General features: G+C 28.4%; 3 protein-coding genes and 1 non-coding gene across 4 annotated transcripts; 2 read left to right on the forward strand and 2 right to left on the reverse strand.

Moving 5' to 3' along the window:
- Positions 1–2608: 2608 nt before the first annotated feature.
- On the forward strand, positions 2609–2690 carry trnal-aag (transfer RNA leucine (anticodon AAG)). The gene has a single exon. It is a non-coding gene; the product is annotated as a tRNA-Leu (tRNA).
- Positions 2691–6654: 3964 nt separating this feature from the next.
- On the reverse strand, positions 6655–8227 carry LOC131102138 (uncharacterized). Its single transcript, XM_058047638.1, is given in 2 exon segments — positions 6655–6675; positions 6677–8227. Coding segments are annotated over 2 exon segments (1572 nt in total).
- A 1611-nt stretch (positions 8228–9838) lies between these two features.
- On the forward strand, positions 9839–11961 carry LOC131102139 (serine/threonine-protein phosphatase PP1-alpha catalytic subunit-like). The gene is made up of 3 exons (XM_058047639.1): positions 9839–10069; positions 10172–10682; positions 11951–11961. Exons 1-3 carry the CDS (start codon positions 9839–9841, stop codon positions 11959–11961), a joined length of 753 nt encoding a protein of 250 aa, XP_057903622.1.
- Positions 11962–22813: 10852 nt separating this feature from the next.
- Positions 22814–23706, reverse strand: LOC131102141 (uncharacterized). Its single transcript, XM_058047640.1, is given in 2 exon segments — positions 22814–23230; positions 23233–23706. Coding segments are annotated over 2 exon segments (891 nt in total).
- Between the last annotated feature and the right edge of the window lie 353 nt (positions 23707–24059).

A 24059-nucleotide genomic window follows, 5' to 3' on the forward strand; every position in this document is an offset into this window, starting at 1 on the left:
TCAAATTATTCATAAAATATAAAGATAATATAAAATATATTAAGAAATTGGACATTTTCAATACCAGGCTGTATCAATTTAAAAATATTTTGCAAAATATTCATAAAAATGAAATTGTTTTTATTGATAATCAGAATAGAAAAAAAGTTAAACAATTCAATGAACTGAGACAGTGTCTCAGATTTAAGGATTATGACGGGTTTATTAAGAATTATTATCAGGAAATTAATAAAAATTCAGAATTAAAAAATGAAAAAAATATTTTCAATTTAGAAAATAATTCAGATTTAAAAAATGAAAAAAATAATTTAGAAAAAAATGAAATTCTTAAATCCCTGACCAACCAGTTCCAAAATTCCCTTCTTTTCGAGATAGAAAGATGCACCAGCCCTTCAGTATTTCAGTTATTAAAAATTTACCAGCAATTCAACAGCAAAAACAATTTAATTTTCAATAACACGTTATTAATTTTTATAAAAAGATATTTATTTTATAATTTGTTCAATATCGATAATTGTTTCATTTATATTTTTAATATTTTGCAACTGGTGAATGAGGAAAATGTCTTACTTTTGGTGGTCGAGGAAATTTATAAATGGGCGAGCAAAATATTTTGTATTTTTTCTGGTGAAAATTTGAATTGTGATTTAAATAATTTAAATAATAATTTTAATGAAAAAAATAATTTAAAAAATAATTTAAATGAAAAAAATAATGAATTAAATGTAAATAATAATTTAGAAAATGAAAAAAATAATTCCAATTCAAAAAAATAATTTAAATGAAAAAAAATAATAAAAATTTAAATAATGGTATAAGACACGAGGAGATAGAAAATCTTTTGACCAGTTTAATAATATTTGATAAGAAATTATCAGAACAAAATAATAATTTCAAGGAATTGCTAATAGAAAAAAATAAAATATTTTATAGAAAATTAAAAAAATATATTAAAAATATTTTATTAAATGATTATAAAAAAAATTTGTACAAAAAATAATAAAAATAAAAATCATTAGAATTATATAAATTTGATAAATAGGTGGACTGAAATGGAGGAAAGAAGAGAAATTGTTGATTCGTTTGTTGAGCAGCAGATTTTAAATTATTATTTTTTAAATAATTCAAAAAATTTCAATTCTAATAATAATTCAAATAATTTCAATTCTAAAAATAATAATTTAAATGATTCTAAAAATAATTTAAATTCAAATAATTTTAATTTAAATGATCTGATGAGATGCGATCGTGAATGCAATAATCTTTTGAAATCATTTCATAATTTTCCGTTGACATTGCGGAGACACAACACCCTGATTCTTAATTTAAAAAAAGAAAAATTGAAAAATATTTTAGAGAAAGTTGATGAAAATGAAAGGAATATTCTGATTATGAAAATTATTTTATATTATGGAAAATAATTTTTTATCAATTGTAAAATAAAAATAAAAAATGTGGGGGGCAAACAAAATCAGGGGCTCAGGGAAATCTTGAAAATCAATGAATGAATTTTAATAAATTTCATTTTCTTGCACGACCCTTGTAAAATATTAAAAATATCAAAATATTCTTTCTTAAAAAATATATATTTAATTCATTTTAAAAATACCAAAATATTCTTTCTTAAAAAATATAAAAAATATAATTTATTTTAAAAATATTAAAAATATAATTTATTTCAAAAATATCATATTATTTCTAAAAAATGAGTGTTACAAAACTGTTGGAATCCCCGTTCCTCAGTCTCAAGAGTCCTTTGTCCATTTTCTGTCAGAACGATTTCGACTTATTTGAAGAATCAGAAATTTTAACCATCAGTTCCAACAATTTCGTTATCGATATTAATAGAAATAAAATAAATATTTTATTTGTTAATGAAAAATACAATCAGCTGACGGGAATCGTCAATTATTATTTTGCAAATTGTCTGAAAATGGAAAATGTGCTCCTTTTAACTATTCTGATAAAATATTTTGATAGAAAAATTACTTTTTTTAATTCTAACAGCTCAAATAATGAAAATAATTCAAATAAAAGTAATTTAAATAATCTAAATTTGAAAAATAAAAATAATACAGGTGATTCAAATGAAAATAATGAAAAAAATACAAAGACTGATTTGCTCATGAGACTGTCCGCCCTGCCAATAGAAGAGAAACAGTCACTTTGTGGTAAAAGATTGTTACTTGTTTCTAATTTAATAATTTGTGAGTGTGTTGTATTGAATAATTCAAATAATGAAAATAATTCAAACAATTCAAACAATTCAAATAATTCAAATAATCTAAATAATTCAAATAATTCAAATAATGAAAATAATTCAAATAATCTAAATAATGGAAATAATTCAAATAATTTTGATTTCAATGATGAGTCTGTCAATATTTTCAGTCATCTGTCAGTTACTGACACTGAAAATTTATTAACATTCTTAAAAGATAAAATAATTGGCAATTGTATGATAAAAGAATTTATGTTTGAAAATGGATTGGGGCTTAAAGAGATAAATGAGATTATGGAGTGAATAGTAAAATCATTAAAAATATTATTGTTTTTTTTATAAAATATTTTTAAAATATTATATACATCTTTTAAACAATTTAGCATAGGTTGGATGGCCGAGTGGTCTAAGGCGCTAGTTTAAGGTGCTAGTCTCTACGGAGGCGCGGGTTCGAATCCCGCTCCAGCCATTTATTTTTTATAAAAAAATATATTATTTTCTTAATTACCGCCACTATTTTGGTGCATTTTACCAGCGCAACGCTAGGTGCGGTGCGTTTATGGTGCGATTTTTTAAGATTTGAAAATTTTCGGGCGCAGCGGTGTGGAGCATCAACATACCTGATAATTATATTATTTATATTATTAATTATAGAAAAAATCATTTTATTTTTTTAAAAAAATGTAACATCTCAATGATCAAAAAATGTATTTATTCTGATCAATGGATATTTCATACTTTCAAGAGATTCTACATGTCCTCAACGCATCAACAAGATCAGAGTATCTAGGACAGAATTCTATTCGATATTTTTCAAAAACCTTTGGATGTTTCTCTACAATTTCATTCATTTCGTCTTTTAACATGTTTGATAAGTTTTTCAATCTGTTGGGAATCGGTCCTTCTCGAGGCCAAAAATACGTGTCTTCTACTCTGTATCCATCATAACCAAAATAAAATCTCTCATCATAATCTTGCATATAATAGTAACATATTTCTTCTAAAAGAACTATGAATCTTACCTTATTTTTTTTTTTATCAAAGGCCGGTTCTTGACACTCAAAGGATGTATAAAAATATGTTTTTAAAATGCCAGCTGCATCACTTTTTCTAAAAATTTCAAAATTTCCGACTATCATATGATTAGCAACTGCTGTTAAGAAATTTATAATACCGTTCCTCGTTGAATATTCCCAACTCAGTTCATCGTTTCCTTTCATATTTTTTAAGAATAGAAGAATCTGAAAAATGAACGAGAACATTTATCAAACATCATTCTGCTTTTCTTTCATATTTTTATTTTGATAAATATTTCGATAATGTTTCTTAACTTACGTTTTGTTTGCATCATAGAGAAATTTGCCTTTTAAAAGAATTGAGAACTATAACTTATTACTAAATCATATTATTTTAATTTTTTACACTTTTTTGTAATGATTTTTGAGTGAAATGCTTTTCTTTTTATATTTCTCAGGAATTCCTCTTCATATCAATTTGTTGCACAATTGATGATTTTTGATAGAATTGACAGATGGTCTGTCAGTAACCTCATATTTTTATATTTATAAGAATATTTCTATAAGTTGAAAGAACATTGTTTTTTACAAAAACATAAAATTTAATTTTTGATATTTTTATCTACTTTAAAACAGTTATTTTATAAAAATAAACAGTATAGTAATGATTTTGTGTATCAAATGGCTGATTTAAAAATAATATGAGTGAAAATATAGATGATCACTTACATAATTTAAATAATCAATCACATTATCTAATGTGATTTATATCATCGAAACAATAAATTGATAAATTATGTTGAACAGCAATATTTTAAAGATACTGCCATGTCCTTGAAAGATTGTCGTATTTCAAAGACTTAAAAGCTAATCCTTTGGTATAAAGATGATAATGATTCTTGATGATGTGTTGACTGCGAGAATTAGACTGGTGTTAAAATGACTTTCGATAATTAAACTCTTACCTATTGTTTTGAGTGTTATTGTTTAAAGAATAAAATGTTCTCATGTTGAAAGGTACTTTTTAGAATCAAATTATATTTATACTTTCAGAATTTCATTGATATCAATATTTGTTTAAGATCACTTTGGTTGTTTTAACAATTGTTTCTGGTTCACAAACAGATAGTGATATAATGAAGATTGAGCACATTTTCAATTTTTATCTGAATAGTAAAGTAATTAGAATGAAAAGTCTTTTTTACCTTTTTGACCCGGTCCAATCAGCCTGATCGCATGTACGAAACAGAAATGTATGATTGTACTTTAGTAATTTTTTTGTTGTCAGAGGTATTTTAAGGGATGATTGTTTTTTAGCAGTGTGTTATTCGTTTTTTTGTTTGTCATTGACAAAATATGGTGTCGGATGGTTTATCGCTTTTAATTTGTGTAAGGACGTGATTAATTTTGTCATCCTGATAAATGAATAATAAAACAACTATTTTGTCTGAACACCTTTGATGAAATGCTGATCTGTCTCACAGTGGTATCCCATTTCACAAAGAATTAAAGAATTATTATTACAATTGATTCTTGTTTTTATTATTTTTTTGTTATTAAGAAAACTTATTATTTTTATGCAAATATGTGTGTTTATATACTATTAAAGATTTATAAATTGAACAATCTAGATACTCAAATGGAATGTTCTAGAGATTAAAGAGCTACATTTATATATTATGTACTGGTTTACCACAGGATTGAAGGCTCAAACGTGTTAATATTCTATTTTTGATGAAAATTCAATTTTTTAATGAAATAATCTAATCTAGTTCTGATAAATTCAACTTTGTAGAAGATTTTTCTACTCATTTATGTTTAAAACATTTTTCAAATGCTTATTACATGTTTTTTACAAAATGTATGTTCATAAGAAAAACTTATCCTACATTTTAAAGAAATAGCAAAGTGATTGTATTTAAATGTATGAGATTATGGTGTTGCTTCAAGGAAAAGCCTTATTTTGAGAATGAAATTCTTTTTTCACTTTGAAATATATAACTTTTTCTATATTTTTCGACTTATTCAAAGTTTATGAGCAGATTTTACTTTTAAAAATATTTTTGAGAAAAATATTGAAAAATAAACTCGTTTTTATTAGATAAAATTGAGAGTTTTTCTTTTCAAAATCATCAAAGTTTAAACACCTGATTTCAATTGATGAAAATTTGTTCGTGCAAACGTTATTCTTTGAAATATTTGTCTTTTTACAACAAAATATTTGCTAAACCGTTGTTTTTCACTTCTTATTTGTTGAACATATTTTCAACGATTTTTGATCGAATCAATAAACGAGTTTATCAATTTAATTAAAGAAACGAATCTTTTGTTTTAATTAATGAATGTCTGTGATTTTTTATTTTTCAAAAAGACTCTACAAAAATCTTAAAAAAATCAAATGAATGATCAGATTTGAAACTACAAAAAAATTATTTTATGATCATCTTAGAACTGTTTTTTGCTTTTAATCCACTTTGAGAGGATGTAGAAGCTTTTTCTGCCAAAAAACGTGTAAAATTTTGACATACCAGTTTCATTCTTTCATTGTTGTTTGATCAGATAAAAACAGGCCGTTGAATTCGTTTGAGAAATTTCATATTATCGCTATATAAAAGATTCAATTTTTTTTCAATAATTAGTTGCAATAGAGAAAAACACCTTGTTAACCAGTAAAAATTCTAAAATAGAAGTTGATACGATTAATAATGTTATCATAAGCATTTAAAAATTAAAATATTCTTAATTGAAACTGATACACTCTTTAAATTATTTGTAGACTTGAGAAAATTTATAAATTTTAGCGTTTGTGATTTGAATCTCATTGAAATTGTCCGTTTTTTACTGATCCTGAAAATTGGTGAGTGAAAAGATGAATCATAGATTGACATTTCTTATTTCTTTTTGGTTGATCGAATATTACTGATCTGAGGACGAAATATCTTTTTTCAATACACGAACAGGTTTCTCTTTACAGAAAAATAAAGTATTCTGTTTTAAATTTAGTAAAAATACCACTCATGTCATGTTATATTTAGCAGGTTAATTCGTAAAAAATCAAATAATGCAATTCTTCTGCACGATTCAATATTCTTGTCATTTTAGAATGAAACAAACAGCTCTTCATCTTCATATTTCAGATGCTTTGTATATTAAAACAAAGCTTGATAGTCTTAAATGCATCGTATTTTATGATTAAAACGACTCACACTTTACATTCGAATTCTTAAAAACTGTCATTGTTGTGAAACGGTTGCTTTTCAAACAAAAAAAAGTAAAAAATGACAAAATTAAACTCATACGATCGATTGAAAAATTAAAACAATTTTAATCTCTACAAAAAAATAATTATGTCTATTTGATTCAAAAGAAACAATTCGAAACAAAAATATGAAGAAATCTTTTGCAAACTGATCAAATTTAATAACTCCTTCCGAATAAATGTCAACTTATCACAGAAATCACCACATTTGATACATTTACCGTCAATTAGAGGATTATCTTTAAATGGCACGCAAAGTGATTTTGCACCTTGTAAATCGACCGTTCCATCAGCTTTGTAAACTGTCGTGTCTTTTTTGATCACCTCTTCACATTTTTTATCACCACAAAATGGTATTTTTATAATCATTTTCTCTTCCAAATGTTTTATGAAATCTGTCCAACTGGTCGTCTCACGAATCACATCGTTCAATTTCTGTTTGGCAGTTTCAGACATTTTTGATTGGATAGCTGTCAGTCTTTTCTCTAATGTTTCTGCTAAAGAAGTAAAATTATCATCAGAACTGGTTTGTATGACATCCTTGGTGTGTGTGATTCTTTCATAAACAGTTACACTCTTCTGTTTCATTTCATTTTTACCTATTTCAAGTCTCAATGGCACACCTTTTAACTCCCAATGGTTGAATTTATAGCCTGGCTGTAAATTTTGTCGGTCATCAACAAAGACTCTAATTTTCTTGGCTTGAAGTGCTTTTTTGATTTCTGTCACGTAATTTGAAAGATTTTCATCTTTTTTGTTGTTTATTGCAACAATTACGACTTGCCATTGACTGACCATTGGTGGCAGCACCAATCCTCTGTTATCAGAGTGAACCATAACAGTAATACCAATAGAACGAGTTGTCAGTCCCCAGCTGTTTTGATAAACGAAAGATTCTTCATTTTTTTCATCGTTGATTGAGACACCATAGATTTTTGAAAAGTTTTGGCCTAAATGATGAGATGTGGCTGCCTGAATTGCCTTTCCGTTTACAACAGTTTCAATCGTGGTGGTATAATCGGCACCTCCAAATTTCTCATTTTCTGTTTTTCTTCCTTCAATAACGGGAATTGCTAAACATTTCTCATAAACCTCTTTATAAAGAGAAAGAATGTCTAAAACCTCCTTTTCTGCCTCTTCTTTTTTATGAAAGGCCGAATGGCCTTCTTGCCATAGAAATTCTCGTCCTCTGATAAATGGCAATGTGCTCTTCACTTCCCATCTGAGTACGTTACACCACTGATTGAGTTTCAAAGGAAGGTCCCTGTGTGAAAAGAGCCATTTCTTGAAATATGGGTACATTACTGCCTCACTGGTTGGTCGAATTGCCACTGGTTCGATATCATTTTCACCACATTTTGTGATCCATGCCAATTCAGGTGCGAATGATTCAATAAACTCTTTTTCTTTGTCCATAGACTGTTTTGTGACAAGTCATGGAAAATAACACTCCTCTACTTCCATTTCCTCAATTTTTTGTGTGAAATAATCTTTTACAACTTTCCATATAAAATATGACCATGGTCTCATGATAAAACAGCCTTTTATATCGTAATATTCTAATAACTCACTTTTGATGACCAATTGAGTGTACCATCCTGAAAAATCATCCTCTTTTTTGAGTGTGAGACCGAATTCATGTGTCAGTGCATTTTTACTGTTAGAGATTTTCACATTTGAAATGTCATTGATTTTGTTCTGATCTGAAATTTCTTGTGGGGTTTTCGTCATTTTTCTCAAAAATTCTTGGGGTTGTAGGTTTTTTTTCAATTTATAGGTTTAAAAATTCGTTTTAATTTATTTTGACAGGACACTGTTTAATTACAATATTTTCATTCAAAATAAGGAAAATGTTGAGTTCAAAATAAAAATTTTCAGTTTTTTTAGCAAATCGTGTTAATTTGTCATTTTCAAATAAAATATTCCATTTTGATCATCAATTCGATAGAAATCATCTGTTTTTTACTTATTAGCTGAAATTAACTCTCTTTGGATAAATTAAACTGATTTCTCGTCTTAGCAAATGATTTTAACAGAAACAAGCGATGTAAAAAAACAAAAAAATAACGTTTCATCGTGTATTTTTTCTTTTAGAGCAGTAAATCGCAAAAATTTCGTAAAACTTCGTCTTACATTTGCTGAAAAGGGCAATTCAGTAATTTACTATTTTCGTATTAATCTGTGAAAAAACACGAAATAATTGACAAAAAATTATTTTTATAAAAATATATTTTGAAAACACAGCACATTTTTATGAAAAAAATGTTCATAAAAACGTTTTTTTTCTATTGCAAGGCCTTATTTTGCTTAAAATAGCAAAACAATTTACTCAAAAAGATTTCACAAGAATAGTTAAACCATTTCTGAACGATATTTGTATTGAAAATTGTTTCGATTTTGTTGAGATTAAAGATAAAATTGTCTGTTTAGACAGACCTTCAATTTTTTCAGAAAATTGGTGCTTCTCTCTTTTAGAATTGAACTTTTTTTTCGACAAAATTTTTTCAATATTTGTTCATTTTTAGAGAATTTTTATCTGTTCTTTCTGTTGAAAAATCCACGTGTTTTTCATCGATTCACCTTTGATTCTGACAATACAGGCTTAAATGAAATATTTCGCTTGTTGAATACAACAAAATCACTTGAAAGCCAACCAAACATTTTTATAACCATTTATACACTCTTTTTTCAAAAAGAACTGATCATTAAACTGATAAACAATAAAGACATTCTAAAAAGAACTGACCTGATAATTTCAAGATCATCTCAAAATTTTTTCATGCAGGTTTATTTTAACAAAACATTTTCACGACATTTTCACAACAAAAGGATTTCAAAAAATGAAACTGTTTGAATCATCTTATTGAAGTGAAAATATTTCACCAGTAGACAAATTTTTCATGTCACATTCAAAATCCAATAAATTGTTACAGCCCGATATAAAACACATCGAAAAAATCATTCGATTGGTCGATAAAGAAATTCTACCAATTTTATTGATCAAGTATTGACAAATTAATCATAATTATATTTAATTGTATTATTAAAAGGAGGGAATCCCAAATTTTCACTCTAATTATTTTTAAACAATCTATTTTTCTGAAGAATCTTTAAAGAACTCAATTTGAATAGAATTTGAAAAAATCTCATCAGTATAAGAAAATAAAGAAAATCTACTAACAGAATAGAAATTCTGATTTTTTTCTACCCATTGCCAAAGGTAAATAACAAAAATTCAATAAAAGAAGGACTGGGCTTGAACAATTTTCACAACAATTTGGATTAAAACAATTCAAATAAAAAAAAGTGTATTCTTTTACAAAACAAACACATTTTTATTAAATGAACAGCAACAACGGATGCGAAATAAACGTAGACGAAATTATTGGCAAATTACTGTCTTTAAAAAATAATAGAACAGGAAAAAATGCCAATTTAAGAGAATCTGAGATTTTGTATCTCTGTGAAAAATCTAAAGAAATTTTTATGAACCAATCAATGTTACTAAAAATACAATCTCCTATAAAGATTTGTGGTGATATACACGGTCAATATAGGGATCTTCTTAATTTGTTTGAATTTGCAGGTTATCCACCAAATACCAATTTCTTATTTTTAGGTGATTATGTCGATCGTGGCAAACAATCTCTTGAAACAATTTGCTTGTTATTCGCTTTTAAAATAAAATATCCTAAAAATATACATTTATTAAGAGGAAACCATGAAAGTGCCTCAATTAACAAAATATACGGCTTCTTTGATGAGTGTAAAAGAAGGTTTAGTATAAAAATATGGAAATATTTTACAGACACATTCAATTGTTTGCCCATTTCTGCTATAATTAGTGATAGAATATTGTGTATGCACGGAGGAATTTCTCCGTCTTTAAAGAATCTAAAACAGATAGAAAATATTTCAAGACCGACCGAAATACCGGATGACGGTCTTCTTTGTGATTTATTATGGTCTGATCCGGAGAAAAACATCAAAGGATGGGGAGAAAATGACCGGGGTGTCTCAATTACATTCGGATCGGATGTATTAACAAATTTCCTCGAAGAAACAGATTTAGACTTAATTTGCAGGGCGCATCAAGTTGTTGATGAGGGATACGAGTTTTTTGCTGATCAGAGACTCGTCACAGTTTTTTCAGCACCGAATTATTGCGGAGAATTTGACAATGCCGGTGCCATAATGAATGTAGATAAAGATTTAACATGTTCCTTTCAAATACTTAAACCAACTGATAAAACTAATATGATGATTAAAGATATGGTGGGTTATACTGATCATTCTAATAGCACAACCTCTATTATTAAGTCAATTGAATTTCACGATGTTTTAGGGTTTTTTTCTGTAGAGAAATTTGATTTTCAGTCATTTTCCGTACAATGAATGTGATATTTTGATTTAAAAAAACTTATTAATTGAAATGGCTCTTTATTTTTTAAGATTTAATATTTTTGAAAATCTATAGTGAAAAAGAATCAGAAATAGCATTTTTAAACAATGGACTGAACAATCTTTCTGTATTGATTGCTGAAAAGAAAACTTTTACAAAAATGAAATTCAGTTTTTGAAAAACTCAAAAAAAGTACTTTTTTGGTCTTCTACATAACAATTTATTATTTTTTTTACCATTCTATGAACTATTTGTCACATTTTCTGTCGTATTAAGAAAAACATAACCATGTTCAGTTCCTCTCATTGTAATATTTATTTCTGCCAGCTCTGCCTCGGCATTGTTCCCTGCCATTGCTATATTTTGTAGAAGAATTCTTAGATCGTTTGAATCTGCTGCGTAGGTTAAATCATCCGATAAATCGGCTGCATCAGAGAATATACGTGCAATCTGTGATTGTGAAAGATCTTTAGAATCTTTAACAATTTGCATTATATCAGATTCATTGAAACGTATCTCGTTATATTCCATAAAAGATTCTATCAACTGCCTTCTCTCATCATCTGTTGGTTTCTGAAAACATATTTTCGTATGGAATCTTCTTAAAAATGCCTCATCTAATGATTTTGGCATGTTTGTTGCACCGATAAAAACGACTCGGTCGTTTAAATCACTTCTCACACCGTCCAAGATGCAAAGAAACTCAGATTTAACATTTGTTGAGTGCTCAGAATTTTCTTCTTTTCTTTTTGCAAAAAACGAGTCGATCTCGTCCATAAAAATAATTGTCATCGCGTAATTTTTATAATTTTTTGCGTGTTCCCACAGTTTGTGGATGTTTTTCTCTGTTCCGCCAACGTATTTGTCATTCAAAGAGGACGGCTGAATGGAAATGAGACGAACCTGCGGTTTTATTTTAGACAATTGATTCATTTTTTCTTTCGTGGACATTTGAGAAATGTCAATTTTTCTCTTTTTCAATTCGAACAATTTTAAGTTCTGATCTAATAAAAACGCGTATTTTTTAACGAAATGCGTCTTTCCCGTTCCAGGCTCACCATAAAAGAGAAAATTCTTTTTGGCAGCTGTTATTTTTGAGACCAATAATTTTTTATCATTTCTCTCTATTAAAGCAATCATTCTCGTGATACGGCCGATCATCGTTTCCATAACGGTTTCTTTCCCAAAATAATTGACTGATCCAAAAATAGATGATTCATTCACAATTTTATACATCTCGTTTTCTTGGTCGTCTTTTCTCATAAAGTAAAAAGTAAATCCGATTGCTATACAGACCAATACGATCATACCTATCATTCTATATAATTTGCTATTTTTATCTCTTTTTTTGTTTGGTCTATTGTTTAAAAGCTTATACGCCACTAAATATGTTAAAAGATCGATCGTTATATCTTTTGCAAGCTCCTTGTCTGCGTTGTATTTGACAAAATACTGTAGTTTGCGGTCTTCGTCGTTCAATTCATTCTCTTCTTGTTGGTTATTTTCGTTTTCTAAAAGATTTTCATCTGTTTGTTCCGTGTGTTTTTTCTCAATTTCTTGAACAGGCTCGCAGCTTTGTCTGTTTGTGAAATCATCAATATTTTGAAAAGGGATTTGTTGCTCTTCAAAATCACTTTCATTTATATTTTGATTGTTTTGATTATCAGTCATTAATAAAAAGATTCTCTTATTCCTTTTATACTTTGTAATTTTTCCTTTTTTGTTTGTTGAATATGAATTAAATTATTTGGGGAAAATTGAACTGTTCAATTGAATTATTGGAAAAATTAATCCTTTCAATTAATATGTGTCATTTTTTTACTGTTTAATACTTTTTAATACTGTTTAATACTTCTTAATGATAAATAAAACTAAAAAGGGTAAAATTTCAGTCAAATGTACCAATTTATCTTTTTTTATGATATTTTTCATGTAATTTTAATTTGTATGTTTTTGACAGATTTTCATTTGAAAAGAAAAACGATTTGCAAGAGACAGAAAAAATAATATTTAAGTAAAAAACGAGACAGAAACATCAATTAATCGAATAAACAAAAAAATGTTGTAAAAATATGATGAGGTAGAAAATCTTTACAAAAAAAAGTGTTTATTTTCTAAGTGAAGTATGATGGTCTCGAAATATCGATGCCGTATTCCTCTAATGCTTTTTGCAGGTCATTGATTGTGAGAGTGGTCTTTTTCTCTTTTAAGAATCTTTTATCTTTTATTATGGCCTTTTGATGTATTTTATGAAATTGAAAAGCAGAGGTTGCTATATCTGCAATGAATTTCTGACCTAATGCAGAAATGACTTTTTTTGTCTCTTCATCTGCGCAATCTATTCCATTTGTTTCTAATAAATAATCTAATACTAAATCTGGGATAAGTGGCTTGAAATTATCTAAATTTAACTCTTCTGGTTTTTCTGTTTTTTGTTCTGCCTCTAAAAGATCATCAATCTTTTTTGGTTCTTCTGTCAGTGATTCCTCTGCTATTTCCATTTCAATCTCGTTTTCATGGCTCAACTCGCTTTGATTCTCATCCGAGTTTGACATTTCAAAGGGGTCCTTTTTTCTTTGAAAGAACCGGCACTGGTAAATTTTTGATCATTTGGCTTATTTTTCATTCTTTACAGTATTTAAACTTCAAATTATTGACTAAGGAGAAAAATGGCCATATTTACTTTTATCTTCAATATTTAGGTAAGATAATCTCAGGTTTAAGATTTTTTTCAAAAGAGCTTCAGATTTCTTCCTAAGATTCAGCTATCTGTTCAAGCTGCACAAAAAAGACACTTTCAAAAGAATTGAACCATATTTTTTTTGAATATTTATTTCACAAAAGAGTCAAATCCATTTCAAAAATACGCACATACAGTCAGAATAACGATTCAAAATATCATTTGACCACCATTCGAATGTTTCTAAGTAAATTCTTGAAATTTGAAAGGGCCCCTTCACTTATAAAAATGCCCGAACTGAAAGATAACAATCCAAAAGAAAACGAAAAACTCACATTAGATGATTTAACGACAAAAAAGAATATTTACCAATCTTATATCGATACAGATCAAGAAACATTGAGAGAATTGATCAAATATGAAAAAAATAAACCAGCACCGTCAATGTTTAAAGTAAAGAATATTATACCGACAAATGAGTTAGAAAAAAACATTTTGAATTGTATAAACCATGAAAAAAAGGATTTTATAAAAATATCAAATGAAAAAGTGAAAATTGCTGAGTTTGATAAAAAAAAATGAAAAGGATCAAAAATATAAAAAGTAGAAGTTTTAGAAAACATCTGAAATTAGGTAAGAAAAGAGATAAAATAGAAATGGATGTGCCTGAACACGTTTTAGACAGCATTTCCGAACAAAAAAAGGAAAAGGCTTTCCATAATGAAGAAATGGCCGCAAAGGTAGGAAAAATTATGAAAATTGAGTTGGACGAGTCATCTTCTGACTCAAATTCAGAGCAATCTGAGTGTGAACTGCTCAACCATAACAATAATTCAAATTATTTAGAAAACAACGACCATTTGGATCTGTTTAAAATGGAGAAAAAGGAAATTGTAAATGAAGATCGACCAAAGGATGAAACCAACGTACTGCCCGGATGGGGCTGTTGGGGCGGTCAGGACATAGAAACTGTTCAAACATCTGCTAATACGATTAAAAAACACACAGATGGTATTAAACCAAAGAAGAGACAGGATTTCGGTCTCTCACGAGTCATTATAAACGAGAAAGCACTAGAAAACAATATCAAGGTGAAATTGCCATACGGATATAGTAAAACAGAATATGAGGCATGGCTCAACATTCCTGTAACAAAACAGGCCTATTCCAACAAAATATTTGATAGATTTCTAAGGAAAAAACATAAAAAGAAAAAGACTGATTTCGAAACACTTGATTATCAATCAAACGTAAACGATTTTTAACAATTATTCTTCAATAAAATAGTTTCTATTCCATATTTCAATTAGACTCATTTTATCGAATATTTCGTAAACTGTTTCATAAATTTCGATCTTTAACACGCAAATTTTATTGAAAGAACTGAAAAAGACTCTTTTCTTGAGGAAAACATTTGAAAAAAACCTATAAAATATGATTTTCTATGCATTGAACAGATTTTGAAAAAAAAACTTAAATTATGTAGATTGCCTCAATTGTCATTTTCTTCTTTACGATTTTCTGTTTTTATGTGTGATTTGAACAAAAATAAAAATATGCAAAAATGTAAATTGAATCAGAATCTTGAGATGAAAAAGAAGATCTATCATCGACTGTTTGTCGAGATGAATCGAAAGAAGGTATGTCTGCTGATTCACTTATTTCATTATTTTCTGAAATGTGCTTCATCGATCTCAGAAAAATCTTCAAATTGGACAAAAGAGTATCATAATCATCTGTCATTTCTCTCAATGTTTTTTCTATTAAATGTATTGAGCAAAGATCCATATTTTTGTTTCAAATTTTTTTGAAAGAATTGTAGTAATTTTTCATACTTTATAATTTACATACTTTTTAAAGGATATTTCTTTTCAATAATTGGATGTAAAAAAATCCATCCTAAAAGCATAAAGTTTTTATTTCTTGATGTCTTGGTGGTTAGCTTCTTTAAAATTTTAGTTTTTTTAAATTACTTTAGCAATTCTTTCATTTGCCTTGCTGGTTATCTTTTTTCTGCAACATAGTGAGTAGATATTGCCTTATTTAAGGTAAAAGACCTTTTTTAGATTCAAATTTGATGTAGAGTTTGGATGAAATTATAAATTTATCATTTACAAGATTTGCAACCTGCATCTAATCGAAGAGTGACAATCTCAGACTGATGAATTATTCGATTTATGAGCAATTACCCAAAAAATGAATTGTTTAATTTATGATCAATAACCCTTAAACAATGAATTATTCGATTTATGATCAATCCTAGTAAGCCAGGCTGTTTTCAACCGACAAGAGAAATAACTTTCAATCAAGTGACTCGTGTATCTTATTGTTTTTGGATTTTAATGTGAGTATTTGCACATGTTTTATGTCTCGTTTCAACTCTTACAAACTGAAAATGGTCATCTGTCAATACAAAATCATGTAAATCGACTGTATCGGAATAAAAACAAAGATTCATCTCAATCACAGCCAAATTATTGAGAAAAGGTGTTTAATAGCAAAACTCATCTTTTTTTAGAAAAATAGAAAAATATTTCTTGAGATTCGTATTTTGAATACTTTAAAAAGTTACAAAAACCTTTTTAATCGATTATTCTCTCTATTAGTTATATTTTTTCATGTGTGCCTACATATAGTGATTCTCCACAACTATTTTCATACCTGGTTGCTTACTGCATTCACTTTTTCTAGAGATTCAATTGATTTACTTTTGTTTTTTCACTATAATATTTCATTTACCACTTTCAGCTTGACTCGGATTTTTCACTTATTTATATCACATATCATTTTTAAACTCGCTTAAAATTTTAAAAAAATTCGAATTGACAGCACATTTCACATTTTTGACCATTTTTAAAAATAAACTTATTTCTCTTCATTTCAAATGAGTTCACTTCCTTATTTTCAGGTAACATTTTTAGATATGTGATTTCTGTTTTTTGCTTCTCGTTTTTATGATAAAATCGTTATTTTAACTCAAAAAGGCTACAATCCATAAAAAGCGTGGATTTATATTTATTAATTGCATATCAATCATTTTCCTCATTTCTTGAAATTAATATCATGATTTCATCAAATCAATAGAAATGATCTTGATCTGTCCGATTCATGAAAAAATTCTTATTGACGAGATACAAATTCTCAATTTCAAAAATTTGAAATATTGACCCCCTCTTTTTTGGCTAACAAACATTTAAAAACCGTTAGAGGCCTTAAAATAAATATCGGAAAATGAACTTCGAGAATTTCAAGAAAAACAATCTCATTGTGAGAATACGTCACTTTCTATATGAAATGATCACTATTCCTGTCATTTGGCGCCTTCAAATTAATTTTTTTTATAAATTCACCAAATATTTTATCATTTCCTGAAAATATTTGTAGAACAAGAAATTTTTCAGTTTGAAATAGATTTATTTTATGAATATATGATCATGAAGAAGAATTTTTAGGAAGTATCAAACATTGTTAAGAATCAATTTAATCAATCTTGCACAATTCAACATTTCTTTGATCTCAGTTTATTATAAGATATTCTTACAATTGGTCCTATAAAAGATGCCATCCCGATCATACCCACTATTTTAAAAAGAAATTGCACCTCTTTTAAACTGATATTATTTTGATTGGGGTCTTTGAAAAGGTACTTTATTACAGGGAATGTCAAATATGGCAATGAATTATATAAACTGTAGAACATCCCTTGAGCCAATGATACATTTGTGCTATCAGCAAAAGAATTGAATATTCTCATCGCAGAATAATGGAAAAGTGCTGAATAGAATCCCTTTGAAGTCTCAGATGCGATTAAAATTAAGAATTTTTGATTTATATCAAAATTTGAAATATTTACAAATGCGTAGAAAAATGATCGACTAACTGTTATAAAAATTGCAATCATAAAAATGAAATCAAGAGCAAGATACTTTGCCAAAAATTCGCTTATACCGTAGCTAAACAATTCAGGGATGGCCCGCCATAAGTAAATCATATGTACCCTTGACAAATCAACGCCAGCTTTCGTGAAATATAGACTTAAAAAACTAGAAACACCTTGTCTGTCAATACCTGCAAAAAAAATTGATAAAATATAACAAAATGTGACGAATGTTATAAGTTTCATGAAATTACTGAAGAAAAAGGATTCTTCTGTTTCACGATCATTTTCTTTCTCTTTCTTAGCACATCGCTCAATGTCTTCAATGGTATATATTTGTTTCGTTGCAATGGAAATTGCGATTAATGTTGTACAGATGCCAAAAAAGACACTAGAGCAGATGTTTGGTGAATGTTCTAATCCTTGAGGATCTTTTCTGAAATGATGTACAACCGCCAATAAAACATTTGACAGAAGCTGTCCTATCGAGCCTGCAGATCTCATTCGGCCTATTTGTTCAGTTTTTTGTACTTTTCTTAAATATTTGAAAGAAAGACTGTCCATGATTGGGAAGAGGCCCCCATTTCCGACCGTATAACAAATTAATCCAAAAACCACAACACTGAATCGATATTTCGTATCCAACCACTGGGCTGAAAGCATTAAAAGTGCTCCTGTTGAGAACAAGAGGGAGCAGCCAGCTAAAACGTATTTATGGCCACCTTTTTTGTCACAAAGGCTTGTAAAAAAAATTGCTGTAAAAAACTTCATCAAATAAAGAATTTGTAAGTTTAGAATCTTCTTTATGTCAAAGACACTACTTGCTTCTATTATAGGAGATATAAAATGATGTACTGAATATACATTTGCATTTAAACAAAGGTTTGCTAATAATAAATGTAGAAATATTGAGCGCATTCAATCTTTGTTTGGAGGGTAAAAATATTTGATCAATCAATAGACTGTCTCTGGCGAATTATCAAATGTTGATCAGCAAAAAATGGTTTTTACTTTCAAGATGTTCTTTTTTACATTTTAGTGAGTCCTTTGTTCTCCTTTTGTTTTTAAAGGGAGAAATTAGCTCAAAAAGGAACAAAATTTGTAAGTCAAACTACAGAAACTTCCCAAATGGGGACATTTATCGTAAAATATCGCTCTTTTTATCTATTTCGATTATTTTTCGATATGAATCTTGATGAAATGCACTATTTAAAGTTTTGAAATGTTTCAAGAAGGAACTAGAGTGTTTATTTCCAAAATCTATCACAAATGAAGTTAATATGTAAAAGAAAGTTATTTTTTTATTGTCGTAAATATAATTTTACTTCGTCGTTTTTAATTTTTAAATTTGAAAATTTGAAAAATTGTCGGTTTTATCAAACGACAATTCATTTTCGCGATACAGATGTGATTTAATACTCGAAAGAATTGTGATATTTCGTTATGCCAACTGCATCTTGATCCTGGAGAATTTTTTGAATCAATATTTTACGAAATTATTATTTTTATATTTACGTCATATTCTGCATTATATAACGTAATCATCTGATATAATAGAAGTATATCTTTATCTACATAAAGATATAAAAGAGAATGGATTCCAATAGAAAAATGTTTTTCAACAATAGAATTTCATTAAATTTCTTTCGGGGTTTTGATGCTTTTTCTAACGGTCAACCACCGGTCAGGCATCACATATTTCGTTTAAGAGATGGTTTTTCAAATTATAATTTGTATTATTTATAATGTGTAACAAACATTTTCATTCTTTCAAAAATCGATGGTTAAAAATGACATTTGAGATCATTTTTCTTACAGTTTTGGATAAAAAATCTAATTTTGTTCAATTTTTTTAAATCATATATGGCACAAAAAGAGTTGAATTTTGTGAAATTTGTTGGTTTTTCTTTAAGTAAAGTGTCAAAAGCATATTATTTCTGTTTCATCGATCAAATGTGCGAAAGATCTTTTTGACATTGAATTTGCACCTTGAAGCCCCCTTTTTTCAAATGCATATCATTTTGAAGAATCCGACATTTTTCAAATCAATTTTACGTGTTTTTGATGAGACAGATTTCATAAATTTTAAAATATATGACCGAAAGGTGTTCTTGACGAGTATTTTACTTAATATCTATTATGTTGAAATGGATGCGCAATCTTTAGAGTTTCAAGATTATGAAGATATTGATTTCACAGTTTCTTCCTCACAACTTTTGAAAGCACTGAAGATTTTCAATAATCAATTGACACTTTCAGTTGAATCCAACACGCTTAAATTACAATCTGTAAGTCAAAGGACTGAATTCTTCGCTAAAATCCCTTTAAACAATTCAATTATCACAGATTTGAACAATATCCCGTCGATTGATGTGATCTTTACCGTACAACCATCTGAAATACATTTATTGAAAAATTTCAGACAGACTCACTATTTTATCTCAGATACCGTTTTAATAACACAAAAATCTCAAGGCTGTAAGGATGAAGGCGTTCTAGAAGCAGAAGTCCTCGAAACTGGTATGATTGATTTCAAATGTGACAATAGATGGTTTTTCAACATCTTTCATCTCAAGAAATGGGCACAGGAATATGTTTTCGTCTTTAGTGAAATGATCTGTCAAGTTTCAATCAATTTTCAACCATCTTTTGGCACCAATTTAATTATACAAGTACCTAAAATGATTGAATGAGCATTTCTAAATTTTGAATTCTTCAGGCAAAATCTTCTCTTAGCGAATCGAATGACTACCCTGAGTTTTTCGGAAAGGTATGAAAAACATATTCACAAAAACAATCAAACAGCCCTTCAATGGAGAACGACTTGGACACAAACCCTGTTTTACAGGAACTTCTTCTCGATTGGGATGAATTTACAAGCAAAGATTACAATCCTATACAAAATGCCATCAAATTAAATGATCCTGACTCACAGGCAGCCGTGAAGTTCAGAAATTTCTATCATAAGGTGGACTCAGAAATGAATAAAATAATACAACACAAACAACAGGGCTTCAATGATACTATACGAATGTACCATGAAATATTGTTTCTCTATAAAAAGTTTGATCAAACACTTGAATCTGTTGAGAAAAAATTTCATCGAATACAGGATATTCTGAACATTGATACTGAGAAACTAGAAAATGAAGAAACAGCGCTTTTTGAACAAGATGGTGTTTACGCTATTTTAAAGAAACTCGAGCATATTTTTAAGAAATATACAAAATTTGATGAAAAATTAGCAGAAGATGATGATTTTGATTTCTGTACGAAAACAGTGATTGAAATTTTGGAAATTAATAAAATGTCAAATATCACAGATATTGATGATAGTAAAAGCGTAAGTATGGTAGAATCTAGTGATTTTCTTGAAGAAATTGGTGCACTTAAAGAAATTAAACACCAAATATCCAAAAAAAGAATAAAGTTACTTCAGAAGATGTTTCAAAATCTGCTTGAGATAATATTTGCCATTCAAAGAATGGAAGATGAACTGAATTTAGATGAAAAACGGTTTAATTATCGAATTGTTCTCAGTAATGTTGTGAAGATCAACGGATTATTGGAATTTGATGAATTTCTATATGAAAATTTAAAATTAACATTTTTCGCTGAAGCAAACAAAATAATCGAAAAATCTGATCAGGTCTGCGAGTTTTTCATAAAAATTGTACAAATGGCACTTAAAATAACCAATACAATCACAGAAATGCGAAATCTGTTAAATCTGCGTGATGAAGAAAGCTTTTATGGTAAGAAATTCACTAAATTCAAAATTTTCTGTGAGAAAGGCGAACAAAACTGTAAAAATATTTTGAGAAATGAAATTACCAGGTTAATTGTGGAATATACAACCAAAGAAGACATTCAAAAAGTTGATTTTGATAAGGACAAATTGGTAGATCTTGTTGATTATGAAACACTTTTTGAAAGAAAATATAGAATAGCAGAAACTTTCAGAAAACAGAAACAAACGCCATTATTATACGGTGATTTCAAATTGATCAGAAAGCCAAGTTTAAAATATATCTTTTTGCTCAATCGTGTTATTGATCGAGAGATAGCAATTCTTCAAATGCGAAATCCTGAATCACACTCAGATTTAAATCAGAACTTAAAGAACTTGCATATAGAAAACGATGAACTGTCTAGTGCCTCTGATTTTTCACAAACTGAGACGATCTTCTCAGGAAAATCATCTCTTTTTGTAAAAGAGGAATCAAATATCAGCGACATTCCCGAAGATAATTCTTTAAAAATCAGGAACACACCCGCAGACGGCGGGTCCTCTTATCATCTTCAAAATGGATTTGACATACAAGAAAAGAGTGATCTATCATTTTTGATAGGGATAAAACAGTTTATTGAATTCCAAATCAACGAACTGATGAGATCAAAAGATCGAGAAATGCAGTCAACAATACAGGAAACTCTACAAAAAAAAAGTAGATTTGATTTAGATTCTCGTTCAACAAATTTGAACATTTTCGTTGATTTCAAGAACATTTTCAAGCCGTTCAAAAATCGTGTTATTTACCTCAAAAATTTTCCGAGATCGATTGATCATTTCGTCGAACATTTGAAAACGAATTTTTCTCATTTTTATAGATCTGAAATAATAAAATTAACAATTCAAGAAAAACACAAATTTCAAAGCACATTGGAGTGTTTCAAAAGACAAATCATGATAAAAATGATTCATGTCAATGATTTATCACTTAAAAAAAGAGGATGTCTTAAAAAAATCACTTCTTGTTTCAGGTATCCAAGAGACCAGGGTTTTTTTTCTTAAGAAAATGAAAAAAATACCACATACAAACACCAAAAATTCAGAAAATGAGAAATACTCAGATCTTAAAAAGAAATTTGAGGATCTTGAGGATATCTATAGCACTGCCTTTTCCTTAGAAGTATTTTTAACAATTCTACACTTTTTGGACAAATTTATAAGAAATATTCGAATCAATTTAGAGGAATTCAATTTAACACTTTTGAAATTAAAAATGGCTTTAAAAACTTTTAATCACAAAGAAAAGCTACCAATGTTAAAAAATCTCTCAAATATCCTTAATTTCTATTTACTTGAAAATACTAAAAAATTGTATATAAAGGATCAAGAAGATCTGAAATTGTTCATCAAACAATTTTTATCAATAGAGGAATCAATTTACTCTGTTGATTTGCCCTTTGATGATGGAATGGACGAGGCTTTACAGTTTTTCAATTCTATTTTGGACAAAAAAGTGCAAACCAAAGAAATCAAACAAATACGATCCAGAATGGGAATTAATTGATTCATTTCAAAAAAAATTGTGTTTGTCTTTAAATAAAAATTATTCTGCAACACCCGGTTTATTATTTGCCAAGAATCTTCTTGTGAATGGCTGTCAGCATCTTGTTCAATGTATTTTCATTGGAAGATTCTTCACACAAGTCCAATAAATGCTTTCGATAATCCAATTTTCCTATTCTATACATTGAAAGTTCCTCTTTTGTCCATGATTTCTCATCTTCTTTCATTTTTAGATAGTTTTCAGCCAAACTCTTAATTTTCTGACTCTTTTTGAGTTTATCGATTTTCTTGAGTGTCAAATTATCAATCCAGCTCTTTTTATTCATATTAAGTAACATTTTCTCTTCCATCTCAGTTTTTCTATATTCTATATAGAATGAGTAATACATTTTATTGAGACCGTGTACACTTGCAACAAGAGATGGTGGGTTGTAATAACCAATGTTACGAGTTGTTTCTCTAGCATCCGATGGGGTCATTTCTTATTCATTTGATTAGGCATCAATCGAAAAGCATCTAATACAACCTTGCCTTTTACACTCTGGATTGGATCAATTACCACAGCAACAGCTCTTTTATTTAACTGTTCGAATGAAGACTGAGTGGACATGTCAACATTACTGAGCCAACAGCCGAATCCCGGATGTGAGTGATACCATCCAACAACACACTCATTTCGTCCAGTCATTTTTAGGAGATCCATCATTTCTGTTTGATAAACAGGATCGACATCTTCTACGGTTACAGATGAGCCACTTTGTGGCATAGAAAAAACATCCACTACTTTAATGGTAAAATCATCAACAAATTCACCCAATAAAAGACCCATCACTTCTAGTGGAATACCTGCTCTACCATGTTTCAACATTTTAAGAAGAGCCAAAGAAGATATTTGCAATGTCTCAGAGGTATCGGGCAATTTATGATTCTCTGGTGGTGGCATTTGAAAGTCCATTTTATCTTGAAATGAATATATAACATTTTTTGTTCCTTATGAAAGCTTCTTTGAACTAAAAAGCGCGTGTTTAATTTGTTCTATTGATGTGTGTGAATAATTGAGATGATCCGCTAGTTTTTTGTTGTTTTTGTAGGGGTCTCACTGAGTTTTCAGGATAAGCAGGTACGTCGAGTTGACCAAATTGTGCTCTCTCAATAGTTTTTTGATTTCTTACAAACAGACATCAATTGTATAATTTAAATAATCTTGGGCATATCCATTTAGAAAATAAAATTTGAAGAAAAGTTATGTCAAAAGACACATTTTTGGATGAAAGCTATTCAAATCGATCAATTGAACATATTACATGT

This window comes from Doryrhamphus excisus, chromosome 14 (assembly GCF_030265055.1).
Source record: "Doryrhamphus excisus isolate RoL2022-K1 chromosome 14, RoL_Dexc_1.0, whole genome shotgun sequence".
NCBI classification, from domain to species: domain Eukaryota; kingdom Metazoa; phylum Chordata; class Actinopteri; order Syngnathiformes; family Syngnathidae; genus Doryrhamphus; species Doryrhamphus excisus.

Coding starts and splice junctions, on each gene's coding strand:
- LOC131102139 (XM_058047639.1), top strand. CDS start 9,839: ATGAACAGCAACAACGGATGCGAAATAAACGTAGACGAAATTATTGGC. Junction 10,070..10,171: donor ATAGGGATCTTCTTAATTTG/TTTGAATTTGCA, acceptor TTGTTATTCGCT/TTTAAAATAAAATATCCTAA.